The 15526-nt window shown below is 54.9% G+C and overlaps 1 protein-coding gene across 1 annotated transcript in view; it reads right to left on the bottom strand.

Moving 5' to 3' along the window:
* The window catches only part of TRAP1 (TNF receptor associated protein 1), a 49611-nt gene that overhangs the window by 393 nt on the left and 33692 nt on the right, over positions 1–15526 (bottom strand). The window contains exons 5-17 of the mRNA XM_006054930.4: positions 14021–14092; positions 13542–13702; positions 12591–12700; positions 12136–12209; positions 11302–11457; positions 10477–10597; positions 9989–10058; positions 6966–7113; positions 5348–5533; positions 4879–5017; positions 4209–4294; positions 2846–2991; positions 33–105 (exon numbers count right to left, since the gene is read on the bottom strand). Of these exons, the coding sequence (XP_006054992.4) occupies positions 33–105; positions 2846–2991; positions 4209–4294; positions 4879–5017; positions 5348–5533; positions 6966–7113; positions 9989–10058; positions 10477–10597; positions 11302–11457; positions 12136–12209; positions 12591–12700; positions 13542–13702; positions 14021–14092 (1542 nt within the window). The remainder of the gene's footprint in view (positions 1–32; positions 106–2845; positions 2992–4208; positions 4295–4878; positions 5018–5347; positions 5534–6965; positions 7114–9988; positions 10059–10476; positions 10598–11301; positions 11458–12135; positions 12210–12590; positions 12701–13541; positions 13703–14020; positions 14093–15526) is intronic.

The raw sequence follows: 15526 nt of genomic DNA, 5'->3' as shown, positions 1-15526 counted from the left end.
AGTCTGCTCTTCGCCCGCTCCAGCAGCCTCACCTGATCCACCAGCAGCTGGGCCAGGTCAGGCTCGCTGTCTCTCAGCTGACTGAGCTTCTTGATCAGAACGTGCCTGCAACACGGAAACCACACGTTAGCTCAGAGCTGGGGGGTGCACACCGAGCACAAGGGCTTGTGACCTGGAGTGACTTTTCTGAAATGCTGGGGTTGTTAGAACATGCAACAACAAAAAGGGTAATAAAGAATAGTTCAGTGTCAAAAAAAAAACAAAAACTTTTATAACTGATTATAGATTATACCCAGAAAACCTGGCAAAAGTTCTGATATTAATATAAAAACTATATACTCCTGAGGTAAAGAAAGCTGAATTTAACATACAAAAAGACATATTCTTGGATAAGTGGACCTCAGAAGTGAAACTTTCCTTAAATTATATTCTTATTCCTTAAAAAAATCTACCAAATTCATAAAGAAAAGTAAAAATGGAAGATTAGAAAAAATTGGAGGAGGAGGTCCCAGTTAAAACATAAAGCACCAATAATCAAGTAGTTTAGTTCTGGAAAATGAAATGGTAATAGTGCAAAGTGGACAGTGTATATAAATGGTCAAATTCATACAGCAATTTTATTAGTACCTGATAAGACAGGATAACTGGGCAGCACCCAGGAAGCAAGTGTGATTCCTTGAACCAAGGACCAAAATAATCTCCAGACCAATCAAGAATTAAATGTAAAAACTAAAAGCAAAGTATAATACTAGAAAACAGGGAAGAAGTGTTTTATAATCTTCCAAGGGGAAAGAAAGCCTTTCAGACTAAATACAAACATAGAAGTCAGAAAGAAAAGATTCTTGGCTACATAAAAACTGAAATTTTTTCTGCAGAGGGAAAAATACAATAGGAAACATCAAAATTATAAGGTATAATTTTCATTTTTTGAATGGCAGAAAGAAAGGTGTTTGATAAAACTGAAGGCATTGGGGGAAGGTACCGAGGACAGCGGCAGTGTCCGTAGTGCCCCGTCTGAGACGCTGCGATTCCCTCCCTCCTAGCACTGTTCACAGCAGCAAACATCTGCAAGGTGAGGACCCCACACTGGAGGTGTCCCACCACGAGCTCCATATGGTTGAGAAGTCTAAAGACTCAAGGAGCATATAAACAAATTTTAGAGCAAATGAGTTAAAGTCTTCTAGCAACAGAAAATGAGCCCTCTGCACAGCTATCTTATAAAACCACATTTGTGCCAGAACTAAAGCCAGTGGGTGTCCAGTCAGTGCCCATCTCTGCTGGATCAGTGCTGGGAGCCACGCACCCATTACGCAGGCCTGTATCGCTTATGCCTACCTGCCAACCGGGGTGGCTGTGTAGAGGCCCTTGACATTTCGCGTGGCCAGCCATGAGCCAATTCAGATCTTCCACTTGGTAATCGTGTGGCTAGTAATTTGGCTCAGAAGCTGGAAAAGGCACGTTTCCCTACTCCTGAATAGTTTTAAGGAAATTAATGCTTAAAAAGGAGGAAAAATATGCTAAGGTGGTAAATTAAAAAATCAGACACATATTAAAAAAAAATCAGACACATATTATATTAAAAAACAAAGCTCCCATAGCTTAAAATTCCAAAAGAAATATATCAATAGGGTAGTGAGTATGGTGGGAAACTATGGACTTTTTCTAACATTTTTGGTAACTTAGGTACTTCATTTAAAAAATTTAATTTAAAAAATGAATGCTGCATACAAAGTTAGTTTCCAAAACAAAAAATGCCTCCATTTACAACAGCAACAGTTAGAAAATGAAATTTCAAAATTCCAAATAAAAAAGACATCAAATAACTATAAAAAATGTACAAGAATGCTAAAGAAAAAAATACTCATCCGAGAATGCAGCACAGATCAGCAGGAATGGGGAGATTAAGCAGTTAACAGTCCAGGCAACGGGTGTCTCCATGAAGCTGACGTGTCCCTGCCCACCCCCGACACGGATCCCAGACAGGCTCCACAAAAGGCACACAGGGGAAGAAACGTGTTTGAAATAGAGATTTCCTAAGACCCCAGAAAGCATCAGACAGGCATACATTTGATTATATTAAAATTAATTACATAAAGAATTTCTCTTCAGAAGATACAATCCTTCAGACAGGTGAAAAGTAAGTGAAGATATTTGCAGCTGATGAAATATACAAAGAAGGCGTTGTTGAGAAAGCCAAGCCCAAGGCTCACTCGCAGGACCGGGTTCTGACGCTTTGCCCTCTGGAAGCCCTGGGCCTGGTCCAGCCCAGCTGAGGACACAGCCCTTCCGCGCCTGGGCACGTGCCCCGGAGACTCACCCGTGCCCCAGGTGGAGGACAGGCGTTCAGAGCAACCTGCTCCCAACAGCCTCTGAACAGAAACTACCCCAGTGTTTGTCAGAACAGTTACTGTGCCGAGCAGACTCATACCCGGAATGCGATTCAGCTATGAACACAAACCACAGTCACCCCGCCATGGGGTGGGCTCACGGGCTGACTGAAGAAAGTGAGGCTGCACAGGGGTCCCGTCACACGCCGCTCAGAAACGGAGAACTGAGCTTGTGTCTAACGATGCACAAGTACCTGAAGTCAGGACTGTGGCTCCCCCTGGGGGGCGGGACAATTCCAGTGGGAGGAAAACAGGAGCTTCTGGGTGCCGGGAAGGTCCAATTTTCTTAAACATGAGTGTTTACAAATATTAACCAAACTATCCATTAGCTCATGTACTTGTCCATGTGTTATAAGTGAAAGAACACGGATTCATACAACTCAAAGAATACCCGGTGGGTCAGAAATGGGCACGCATGCTCCTTGGGCATTGAGGGACGCAGGCCCCAGTGGCCTCACCTGGGGTTGATCTCCAGCGTGGGCTGCAGCAGCTGTGCGCGCTCCTCCTGGGTCTTGGCCAGCTGGCGCATGCGCAGGAAGTGCCGGGCGGCTCCCATCTCCAGCACTGTGATCATAGCAGGGTGGGTGTCCAGCCGGAGAGTCACCTGCAGGCACGGCCAGAGGTGAGGGGAGCCCTGGCAGGGTCTTGACAGATACGAGGCTTCCCCAGGTGACAAGCCAGGACAGTGGTGCGCCTTCCTCCCTGTCTCCCTATCAACCCCTAAGCAGAGGAGGCCTGACTGCATGCTGCTTGGGAACTTTCCTCATCTACACTCCAAAGCCGCCAAATTCTAACCTATCAATTAGCCTCCAGGGTCCATCCTGCCTGGTGTTACCTATATGTCTCTGCTTCACAGGGGCAGCTGCTAAGTCCTACAGCGACCCTGTGTCTCTAGGCCCTGCCTCTTTCCCTTAATTCTGTCCTTCCAAGAGAGGGCTCTCACCGGCCCTGCCCTGCAGCTCCCTCTGGCCTTTATTTCATCAAATACACCTTCTCCCCCGCAGCCCTGCAGGCTACAGGCCTCCTGACTTAACACCAGAGACTCCAGGCCTGCTGGGCCCACAGCCTGCTGACCTGGTGCAGTACCGCGCCTGTTCCTTCATAGGAGACGGACAAGAATTCTGCCTCCCTCGCAGGCCACCTGAAGTGAGCCGCTGCTGCAGAGCATGGACACGATCTGTGCGCTGCATAAGGAAGCCTTGCTCCCTGCCTGGCGGCCCAGAGGCCCACTGCCGCCTCCCACAGGGCCCTGGGTCTGCCCTCCGCTCTCGGCCATTCGGACACCTGCCCTCCCTTGCGGCTGCGCCGGAACATGTCCCTCAGCCAGTGATGCCTGTTCTCTGGTGACTTTCTTTCTCTTGCAGCTCTGAGCTGGACTGGTGGGTTCCTAGCTCATTAAAGCCCACCCAGACCCCCACTAAGAACCCAAGCAGGATGGTATGGTATGCTCTTGTATCCTCAGCTACTGCAGCCCCTTTAGGCCTGGACCAGGCAGACCAACTGGGGAGCCCTCTTCTCTGCCCACCAGGCCCTCAACTGCTCACCTTCCACTCTTGGTTCCATCTGCTCTACAAAGTGGAGGCAAAGCCGAGCTTGCTCGTCTCGCATCAGCAGCACCCCTGGGCACATGTGACTACACATGGCAGAGGGCACACGAGTGCAGGGGTGGCAGTGACATGCCTGGTCTCCACCTCACGCCATGGCTCCAACCACTGCTGGGAGAGCACCTGCCAGGCCAGCAGCCCAGGGACGGCAGGCTGGCCAGCTGTGTGGTCACAGAGGGTCACGGCGGCTGGCTGGTGGCCCATCGGAGAGCCTCACCTTCACGTCGGTGATGCGGGACCCCAGCGCGTTTCTCATCCAGGCCATCAGGTCCTCGGTCTCCTTCTCTGACAGGCGGTCTCCTGCTACAGGCAAGCACAAGGGTGAGCTCAGGCTGTCTGCATAACGCTCTCCCCGTGGGCTCCCTCCACTCTGCCAGCCACAGACCGGCCAACCACAGAAGCTACCAAAACGCTCTGCATCCAAAAGCAAGCGGACGAGGGGCCTCCCTGGTGGTCCAGTGGCTAAGACTCCACGCTCCTGGAGTTCAATCTCTGGTCAGGGAACCAGATCCCACATGCTGCAACTACAAGTTCCCTGCATGCTGCCACGAAAACTGAAGGTCCTGAGTGCCACAACTAAGCCCCGGTGCAGCCAAATAAATATTAAAAAATAAAGTACAGCTGATAAATTCATACCTCAGAAAGGATGCTTTTTGGGTGCCTGAGGCCCATATACATATATTTTATTAGGGCCTTAAAACTTCTGATTCTCTTAGCTTGATCAGTCTTATGAAGACACGTTGAAAAGAAAACCCCACACACACCCACCACTGCAGCACAGAAGAAGCCGTGAGGCCAACAGTGCCAGCTCCCCGGGCCCGCTCGGCCCCTCCCTCCCCCAGGCCACCAGCCACACCTGAGCCCGGAGGGCAGGGAATCGGGCTGACCTGGGGCGCCATCCTCAAACTTCTCCTCCTTGTAGTGGTCGACGACAATGTCCGTTTCCACAGAGATCAGCTTCTTCTTGTCAAACTCACGCAGGTGGAGCAAGGTCAGCTCATCAAACTGCTCGTAGCAGAAGAGAACCTGTGCGGGCCGAGACGGCGTCATCAGGCGGGCAAGCCTCTGCCCAGGACAGAGCGGGGCTCCTGGATGAAGTGTGTGGTTTAGAGACAGCCCTCAGCGAGCAGGAACGCGGAGGATGTTCACAGAGAGACCCTCGCATCACTTGCTAGAGAGGGGATCAGAAGGCGGCCCGGGCCTGCCTCTGCCTGTGGACGGCTCACTGCGCGGCTCTCCCGGTCCCCGCACAGCCTGTCAGTTCCCAGTGAGCACGCCCCTCCTTCAGGGCTCAGGGCCCCCGCCCTCTGACCTGGCCAGAGGGGAGAACAGGTGCGGGGCGCCCGGCTCACCGACCTCCGTGTTTTTCCGCTTCATGGCCTCGTAGTAGGGCGAGTGCTCTGCCAGGTGCCGGTTGGGGGCGCACAGGTAGTAGATGTTGCGGGTGCCAGCCTGCATGCGGCTGGCATAGTCTGGGAGGCTGGTCAGCTGCCCGGCAGGCAGTGCTGACGACTCGTACCGCAGCAGCTTTGCAATGTCCTCCTGCAGATGGCAGAGGCCGGGTCACTGGAGTTCTGGGTCCTGGCTCTGGAAGCCTCCAGACTGAGGGGCACAGACCTCAGGGCCTCCAGTAAGGGAGGACGGCTTTGGCTGGCCTGGTGACCCACCGCGTCTGCAGCCGAGGCAGCTGCTGCAGGAGCCCAGCCTGGGGTGGCACACTGGGCTGACTCGGGGTCTGGGGGACCTGGGGACTCCAGTGCAGGCCCCTGGGCCCCCCCACTGGCCATTCCAGCTGGCCCAAGGCCTCATTGAGTGGGCCTTTCCAGGTGAGCCGTGTGCACGGTCGCAGGAGTGGTCAGGCCCTGTCTGTGACAGAGCCGCTCTTAGACCCAGCAGCCTCCCTCTGTCCCGAATCACAGACCCTCTCTCGCGGAGCAGGGCACGTGAGTGTGAAGTCCACGCTCCCCAGCCCTCCTCACAGCAGTATGTGAACCAAAGTGGGTGTGTGACTCGGAGAACAGACCCTGGAAGGAGGGGTGTGTCTGTCTCTGCTTGGCTGAGACCTGTACGTGACGGTGGGTGGTCATCAGTGAGGACGGAGGAGCAGCAACAGGCCAGGGCCTGGTCGTGTCCTGATGATAAACCCTGCTGCGTCTACACCACCGTCTCATCTGACAAACCATGGTGCCCAAAGGGCACAGTCCAGACGAGGGTGACGTGGCGGGGACGCAAGGGGAGCAGACAGGGATCTGGGAGCCCACCCGGCAAGCCGGGCTCTAGGTGCAGAGGCTCAGTTCATGCTCTGGTGCTCGATACAGATCCTAACAAACATGAGACACCAATAAAGGGCTTAGACAAGCCTCTGGCCCCACCTGGGTGCCGCTCCCACGGACACAGAGGGCACACGTGGAGCCCAAGCAGGTGGTGCCTGAGCTGTTGGACAACCGGGGCAAGAAGGGCCTGGGGGGGTGTACAGGTTGGCAGCCTGGGCGCTTGGCCCCTGTCCCACCCTCCCCGGCCTGCAGAAGCACCCCTGAGACCCCAGGCAGTCAGTCACCCTCCTTCCTTTGTATTACAACTTAAAAGTGGCTCCAAAATGTTTATGGAACAAACTTACTGTTTTAAAGTAATTATGCAGTTAACTGACCCCTGGCCCATGTTGAAGGACTTGTGCCCCATCACATGAGCTGCCTTCCCCACCCGTGAACCAGGCACCTGGCCTGTCCCTGCTTCTGTGACCTCAAGTCTCCCCGGCCCTTGTGGAAGGAGACGGCGCACACCTCCACCCCTCTGGCCATAGGCAGGGGCCCTGGAGGAGCCGGGCCTGCCGGGACCACCTGTGGGGTCCAGAGGCCTAACCCCTGGGAGTGTGGCTGGCCATCCTCACGTCCCAGGAAGCTCAGGTGTCTGCTCTTCAGTGGTGTCCTCCATGGTCTGAGGCCACCCAGAGGAAGGCCCAAGACCCAGACCCTACCTTGACCTCCTGCTCAGCTGTGGTCACGATTCCCTCTCTCACAAACAAGCCGTAATCTTCAAAAAACTTGGCATATTTCTCAGCATCTTTTTTACTCTGGTCAATGAAGAATTTTATCAGCCTCTGCTGCAGAACGCCCTGGAGTTTTCTACAGAACAGAAAAAGCATTTATTACAAGAAAGCAACTTTCACAGAATACCATCAAACAGCAGGACATGAGCCACCTAATAATCAGAGGAGTGAAGACATCCAGAAAGGAAGGGTGACCTGTGGTTGACTCCAGTTAAGGAGACAGGCGCCCCCTAGAGGCAGGAACCCCTATGGCTTCCCTTGTGGCTCAGCTGGTAAAGATGTATGGACCAGGATTTTCACCACAGCACATGAAACACAATTATGAACAAGCTTGTATTCAACAGGAGAGAACAGGTTGAAATGAATGATGGGAAACTACACACCATTAAAAATTACACTCTCTAACATGATTCTTAATGACATGAAAAAGTGCGTGAGTTGAAAGAAAAACCAGAAAGATCCCAGTATGGATAAATTACAGAGTACAAATATATACTAAGTATGTAAAAAACTACTTGTTGTACATTATATTTTTCATAGTTATGATCCATGCTTGTATATTTTAATTTTGGTTTATACTGGATAGAGGCTTCCTTGGTGGCTCAGATGGTAAAGAATCTGCCTGCAGTGCAAAGACCTGAGTTTGATCCCTGGGTCAGGAAGATCCCCTGGAGAAGAGAACAGCTACCCACTCCAGTATTCTTGCCCGGAGAATCCCATGGACTGAGGAGCCTGGCGGGCTGCAGTCCTTGGGGCTGCAAAGAGTCAGACACGACTGAGCACTAACACTTTCACTTTTCACCCTGGACATACTATACGTGCACTACAGTTTTACAAAATTGGTATTTTTGCATCAGGATATTTACCAGAACGTTACATAAAAGCATAAAATTTTGAACAACTATTTTAGTGGGATTAGGGGGTGTTTTTACTTCCTTAACAGTCTTCCTTGGGACTTCCTTGGTGGTGCAGTGGCTGGGGACCCACCATGCAGTGAGGGACACAGGCTCGGTCCCTGCTCAGGGAGCTGGGCCTCGCACGGCACGGAGCGGCTGAGCCTGAGCCGCAACTACTGAGCCCACGTGCTGCACCAGAGGGCCCTGTGCGCCACAGCCACGACCCGAAAAAGAACAGATGTTTAAGAAGTATTCTGCGTTTCCTTTAAAAAGGTAAAATTACCGTCTGTTTTTCAGGGTAGGGAAACAATAACATTTAACGTTCATTTCAGCTTTTCCTCTTTTTACTCTCATCCTGAATAACTCGGTCCATCAGCCACAGGGAGAACGGGACAGGGCAGCGCCTGCGGTCTGGTGCGGGGAGCCACAGCAGCTTGGATGGGACGAAGAGGTGTCCGTGCAGGGCAAGGGTTGGGGAAGCCTGGCGTGCCGTGTCAGAGCCCAAGGACCCCAGAAGAGGGCAGAGGCTGGGGACAGCAGGTGGCCCACAGTGTGGCATCAGGGCCTGAGCTGGTGGGGGAGCTGGGGAGCTAGGGAGCTGGGGGAGGGCAGGCTTGTTTCAGGGAGAGGGCCAGAGAGGTAACACTCTGGGGATAATCAGGCAGATTCTGCACCGTCGGGAGCAGATGGGAAGGTGGAAGACAAAGCACAATGGGGACGGGGCGAAGGAGTCAGCCTGGGCGAGCTCCCGCTAAGCCTGGGACAGTAGCAGACCATGACTCCTGAGTAAAACGGAAATCAAATCATGCAAATAAGTTGTAAAAATATTACGAAAAGTGTATGTATAAGAAATGAACCCACAGCCACAAAATACCACTCCCACATATCATTACTAATTACAGAAGGGAAAAAAGAGGAATTTCACCTGTGAAGGCTGGCAGACACCCCCTTAGTCAAGCGTCGGCGCCAGTGAGGGGACAGTTCCCGTCTCGGCCCACCTGACAGGACGCACACGGCCCCACTGCACCCGAGCACGCAGGGCATCAAGACCCATCCCAGGGACACCCGGGAGATCACGGGGACCTCAGACGCACACAGGTCTCGAGAGTTACGGAATGACTGGACCTCAGCCAGCCTCCAGGCCAGAGAAACGCCACAGCTGAAGGCGTGCGTGACCCTGGACGGGATCCTCTCGCTGCAGAGGACACAATGGGCATGCAGCGCGGGCGGTCTGCGGAGATGTGGCAGGACTGCCCCGCCACGTGTGTCCTCTAGAAGCGCACCCGAGACGCGGGGCCAGTGGGCACACGGTGGACAGCTTTCCCCAGGGCTTAGGGAAAATGGATTCTGTGTCACACTTCTTGTAAAGAATTTCACTTAAGGCTGACTCTGCTGGTAAAGATGACAACCCAGCCCTGAAAAACCACAAGCAGTGACTGAATGGCTGGACACGCCCGCACCTGCAGCCTCGGTCCTGCCAGCGTCTGGGTCAGCCCAGCTCTGGCTGTAGGGGGCAGAGCACGTGGCTGCAGTCAGAAGACGTGGGCTCAAATCCAGGCTCACTCCCTGGTGGCAGTGACCTCCCTGTGACTCGGTTTCCACAACTGTGACATGGAGACCTAGTGGGTCCCACCCCCGAGGAGACAGGGGCTGCACCCAGGAGGGGCTTGGGATGGTCCGGGGGAGAATAAACGCTCAGCAGACCGAAACTGTGGCCACCATTAGGACGGGAGACAAGAAGGACGGCCACCCCTGCCCATGTGAAATCCAAGAGCAACGTCTCCAGGCAGGTCCCAGGCCCAGCTCTTGCTTCCTTTCCACCATTAGTGACCTTCTGGACTGAGGTCAGACGTCCTGGCTCTGGGCCTGTCCTCCACCTCGTCCGTCCAGGACAGCCTCTGGAGCCTCCCTGCCGCGGCCGCCCTGGGGCCGGGGGCTGGGGCTTGGCTGAGGGAGGGACACATGGCAGCGGCAGCGCTTCTGCACGTCAGTCCCCAAAACCCTCATGGTGGCAGAGGCAGGCCTGCCCAGGCGGCGCCGCATCTGCTGACTCACCTGATGAGCGCGCTCTCCTGCAGCAGCTCCCGGCTGAGGTTCAGGGGGATGTCCTCGCTGTCCACCACACCTGAGACGTGGCCACGTGTGGGTAAGAGCAGCGGACACTCGGGGGCTTCCCTGCCCAACCCCTCGTCCCAGAATTCACCCACGCTGTGTCCAGGTCATGACCTGGGTCACGGGGTTGGAAGAAAAGCAGGCAAGGCCAGCAAGCCTCTGCCGGGACAGTTTCTACAATTTCAGCATCTGCTGGACTCTCTGAAAGCCACCTCCTAGATTTTTTGCTCAAAATCATAAAACTGTCATGGATCAATCAACCGAACGCAGTGTCTGGAGGCGGGGAGCTCGAGAAGAGGCCCCGAGCTATGAGGATGCGGCTCCCCCACTGACACCCCCCCTCCCCTGAGCTCAGCACAGGTGAGCCTTCCCAGGAGGAGCTGCTCCCAGGGCTGCAGGGCCTCAGCCACACGCTGGGCACAGATACGAACCCCGGACGAAGCGCAGCCACATGGGCAGGATGTTGGTGGCCTTGGTCTGGATGAGGACCTTGCGGCTGTACAGCGACACGCTGGAGCCCAGCTCCCGGCTCACGTCAAACATGGATGGTTTCTGGAGGCAAAGCAAGGGCAGTGTCAGGAGAAGCAGGCCCTGCAGAGGCGGAGTGCCACAGTCAGGGGCCCTTCCTGAGGCCGTCTGGGCCCGGAGATTTGGGGTGTACATGGGGTGCCCGGAGAGGCTGGCCCCGACACCAAGGCTCTGGGCCAGGCGGGGCCTCTCTGGGCAGCTGCCGCCCTCCCCATAAACACGATGACTGGTCTGACTCTCTGAACACAGCCCAACCTGCTGGGGCCAGGGGTTGGCAAACTATAGCCCACAGGCCAGATCAACCGTTCATGCAGCTTAGAACAGTTCTTCCATTTTTAAATGGTAGGAAAAAAGCAAAAAAGAGTACCTTATGACATGTGAAAAGTAAGAGAAATTCAAGTTCCCATGTCTGCAGCTTCTGGAACCCAGCCCCACACGCCTGTCTCAGTGTGGCCCATGGGCCCTCGCAATGAACTCGGCAGTGGAGCGCGTGCTGGCGCGGGGCCTACGATGGCCAGAGGGTCACCTCTGCCGAGTCTGCTCCTGACCAGGACTGCAGTCTGCACACAGCCCTGCAGGGACCTGCTTAAGCGGGGCCCAGGGCTCTGCTTTCCTGACAGGTCCTGGGGACGCATGTGCACGCTCAGCAGAGAGAATGGGCTCTAGGCTCAAAGCCAGGAAGGCTGGGTTCGACCCGAGCGCGGGCCAGGGCAGGTGGGGGCGCGCACCGCGTCCGGCACATAGAAGATGCTGCGGATGCTGAGCGGCGCGTCTGTCCTGTAGTGCAGGGTGTAGCGTGGCCTGTCGTGGGCCTGCGCGACGTAGCGGTAGAACTCCTCGTGCTGCCCCTCACTCACGTCCTTGGGGTCCATCATCCAGATCGCCTGGAAACGGAGGAACAGGGATGTTGTTTCAGACACACCTTCCCAACAACGTGTGGGCGGAGCTCGCGGTACCCAGTGCTGGACAGACAGATGGACACACACATGGCTCTGGAACCAGTGCCCCGTCCCCAGCAGTATCAGGAAGAGCGAGCAGGAGGCAAAACCTGGACGAGGCCGCACATGGCCAGCACCAACCGCCAGGAGGTGAGAGGCTCAGGGAAGGCAATTGAGCCGGAAAGGGAGAGAGCGCCAAGGCGCTCCCACCAGCTCGAGCCCTGAAAACACGGTAAGACGCCAGACGCAGAAGGCTATGTGATGTCTGATTCCATTTCTATGAAATGTCCAGAATAGGCAACCAGGAACCGGAAGGTGGTTACTGGGGGCTCAGGGAAGGGGCTGGTGATGCTGGGGGTCTCTTTCTGGGGGGGCAGGGGTGACCTTTTCTAGAACTGACGGTGCTGAGGGCAGAGTGACTGAACACAGCCAGGAGCTCGGGGCGTGCACTGTGAAGGTGACTCTTGGCGCACATGGACCTGCACCCACAGGTCTCGCCGCCCTTCCTGCCCAGAACATCACACGCTGGGGCTTGGCCAGCCACCCCAGGCCCATCTGCCTGGCCGGCCCGACAGGCAGCGGCTCAGCTCCACGGCCGCCGAGCCCGCAGGCAGCAGGCCTCACCTGCAGGGTGTTCATGCGCCTTCCATTCAGGTACAAAGGGAAGCTGACGAAGTTGCTGTACTTTGTCACCACATCTGGAAGACACAGAAACAACGAATACCAGAAACTTCTAGACATGAAAGCTCTGGGAGGCCTTGTCCCTGCCCTGCCCCCACGGGGAGTAGAACTTGCTCCAGAACTGGGTCAGGGGGCCCAGGCCACTGTGAGACATGCACACCTCTTGGCAGCCTAATCCGGGTTTCACGGGGTAACGTGACCCCTGGAAGGCGCTGGGCATGTTCAGTAGCATCAGTGAGACCTGGACAGCGGGGAGTACCTGGCACTGCGCCCACTCTGGTTGTCCGGAGCCTGGACTCAGGCCGGGTGGTTGGCCAGCGACACCACACAGCAATGGGATGAAGATGCGACCCTGAGCCCCCACCAAGCTTATCCCGGTGGCCTAGGCTCACACTCACCTCGAACCCGGGCCTCGCTGGCGAACTCTCTGCTGTCGGCCTTGAGGTGGATGATGATTTTCGTCCCAGTTCTAACTCCTGAGGCTTCGGCAACTTCAAACACCCCAGAGCTAAGAGGGGGAGGGGAGGTGAGTCTATCTGTCAGTGCTGACAAGGCCCGTGTGGCCCCAGGACTCGAACAGAAAGGGAGCCAGAGCCTCGCCGCTTCTGAACCCAGCTGCAACCCCCTCCCCCGGGGACAGTGGTGCTGGGGTTGGGGTGTGGGGCCCCTGCTCATGAGCACAACCTCTGGGCCTCAAGTTCCCTGTGGTGGCCGGCGAGCGCCAGACCCTGGGAGACCCCCTCCTGTGAGACCTCCACGTTCCGGAGCCCCGGCCGGGCGCTGCCTCTGGAGAGCAGGGGCCACGTGGGGGCTGGAGCGGAGGGGGCACCCTGTCATCTCTCACCCCAGGTGACTTGGCCCTACTTTCGTGGAACAAAACAGAAATCTCTGTTCTGATGAGGGACACGGGCTGTGCCCTGACAGGGCAGGAATGCAGGTTCAGAAATGAAGTCTGGGTGTTCAGGAGACACACACTTGACCTCAGCCATGGCAGGTGCCAGCCTCTGTGAAAAGTTGAGATGCTCCTGGACATCCACCCGTGAAGTAAGCCCAGAACGTGGTGGGCCAGCAGGAGGTGGGGTGGCCAGGGGCCAGACCCTGACACCCCCGAGCAATCAAGGACATGCCCTCAGAAGAGGCACCCGCCCTGGAGCAGAGCGGGACCCAGCAGCAAAAGGAGTCAAGACCCTGAGTGGGGGCTCAGGCCTCCCATAAAAGCCCAAGAAGCTGCTGGGGCTTCCAGACCAGGCCTCAGAGTCCCACTCTGCATGGCGGGTGACAGTTGCCTTGGTGGCTCCAGGGCCTGGGGGACACTCTATGGGTGACATGGGACCCATTCACTCACTCACCCATCTGAAAGCCACCGGTACCCAAGGCTGCCTGCATCCACGGAGCGAGAATAGACCTCGACTCTGTCGGCCACCATGAAGGCTGAGTAGAAGCCCACACCGAACTGGCCGATGATCTTGCTGCCAGCCTCTGCCTGGTTCTGCAGTGCATCCAGAAAGGCCTGTAGGGTGAGGCCGGTCAGAGGGGCGTGTCAGGTGGGAATGGACTGGCTTTGAACCTGGGGTCAGCCGGTCTCTAGCTGTGGGCAAAGTACCCACTCCAGCCGGTCCATCCAGCAAATAACAAACTACCTCTGAGGGCCCCATGACGATGCAGGGAAATCCTGGACAGAGGGCCCCCAGTGGCACAAACGCGCTGGAGGACAGTCCTCTGAAGCTGGCATCCAGCGCGTCTGGGACCAGCCCTGGTCAGAGCTGCCCTTAGGATGCTTGACCTGAGGGGAGCGGTGGTAGCACCCCAGGGAAGGTGGGGGCCTCACCTTTGACCCGGACCTGGCGATGGTTCCCAGGTTGGACACCAGCTCCTCCCGGCTCATCCCGACGCCGGTGTCCTAGGAGACAGACAGGCTGAACACCAGGGCGCGTGTGCGGAGCGCCAGGCACAAGCGCACAAGTCGGACCTGCTCATGGCCCATGACATCACAACAGGGTTGTCAGGAAAGGCGGATTCCAGTCACACCAGCCAGGCCTTACTGGGGAAACCTCACCAGAGGACAGACTAACTTAGATACAGGGACAAAACCGAGTCCAGGAAGAGCTTCACAGTGTCACACGATTTGTGACAAAGGTTCCAAGACAAATCACTGCAGACGGGAAGAACAGACGGTGCCGAAACAAGCAGCAGCCACAGGCGGAGCAGCGCCCAGCCCGTCTCCCTTACGCAGACACCATGTGATCAGAGAGCTGAGTGTAAGAGCCAAGGCTGCGAAACTTCTAAAAGAAAAGACAGGAGGAAATCGTTTATCTCTCTGGAACAGGTAGAGACTTCTTCAATAGGTCGCCAAAAGCATGAAACATAAAAGTGATAAACTGCACTTCATTAAGAACTTATGCTTTTCAAAAGCCATTACCTAAGAAAATAAAAAGGCAAGTCACCGACTAGGGGAAAATATTTGCAAAGTGTATCTGATATAGGACTTGAATCTAGAATATACAAAGAACTTACAATGCAATAAAATGACAAACAACCTGATTAAAAATGAGCAAAAATCTGAAAGGCATTTCACAAAGAAGATACATGAATGGCAAGCACCTTTAACCATTAGGGAAGTGAAGTGAAGTGATGTAGCTTAGTCGTGTCCAACTGTGCGACTCCATGGACTATACCTGCCAGGCTCCTCGTCCATGGGATTCTCCAGGCAAGAACACTGGAATGGGTTGCCATTTCCTTCTCTAGGGGATCTTCCTGACCCAGGGATCGAACCAGGGTCTCCTGCATTGCAGGCAGACGCTTTAACCTCTGAGCCACCAGGGTCCCCAACCATTAGGGAATGGTTCACTAAAATGCTCGCTCACTAAAATGGCTGAAATCAAAGACCAACAATGACGAGTGTGTCAAGGATGTGCTGCCAGGAGGAATGCAGAATGGGACACCTGCTTTTGGCAACGCTTGGCAGTTTCTTCTAAAGTTAAACAGACGCTTTCCTTACAACCCAGCAGTCCTATTCCAAGGTATTTACCCAAAAGAAATGAAAACATGTGTCCACACAAAGACTGAAATATTCATGGCAGCTCGATCCCTATCATCTCCAGTGCTCACTGGAGAAGCTGGTGAAGAGACTGGTGAAGCTGTGATGCCTTCATACAGCAGAACACTTCTCAGTAACAGAAAGGAACAAACTACTGATCTGTCTGACCGCGTGGAGAACTCTCAAAACCACCGTGACAAGTGAAAAGTCAAACTCAAGAGACCACCTCCTGTGTAACTATGTTTATGTGAAATCGTAGAAAATAGAAAACCATAGCCACAGAAAGCAGGTCAGTGG

The sequence above is a fragment of the Bubalus bubalis genome, chromosome 24, assembly GCF_019923935.1.
Source record: "Bubalus bubalis isolate 160015118507 breed Murrah chromosome 24, NDDB_SH_1, whole genome shotgun sequence".
NCBI lineage: Eukaryota > Metazoa > Chordata > Mammalia > Artiodactyla > Bovidae > Bubalus > Bubalus bubalis.
This window is presented reverse-complemented; position numbering and strand designations above follow the sequence as displayed.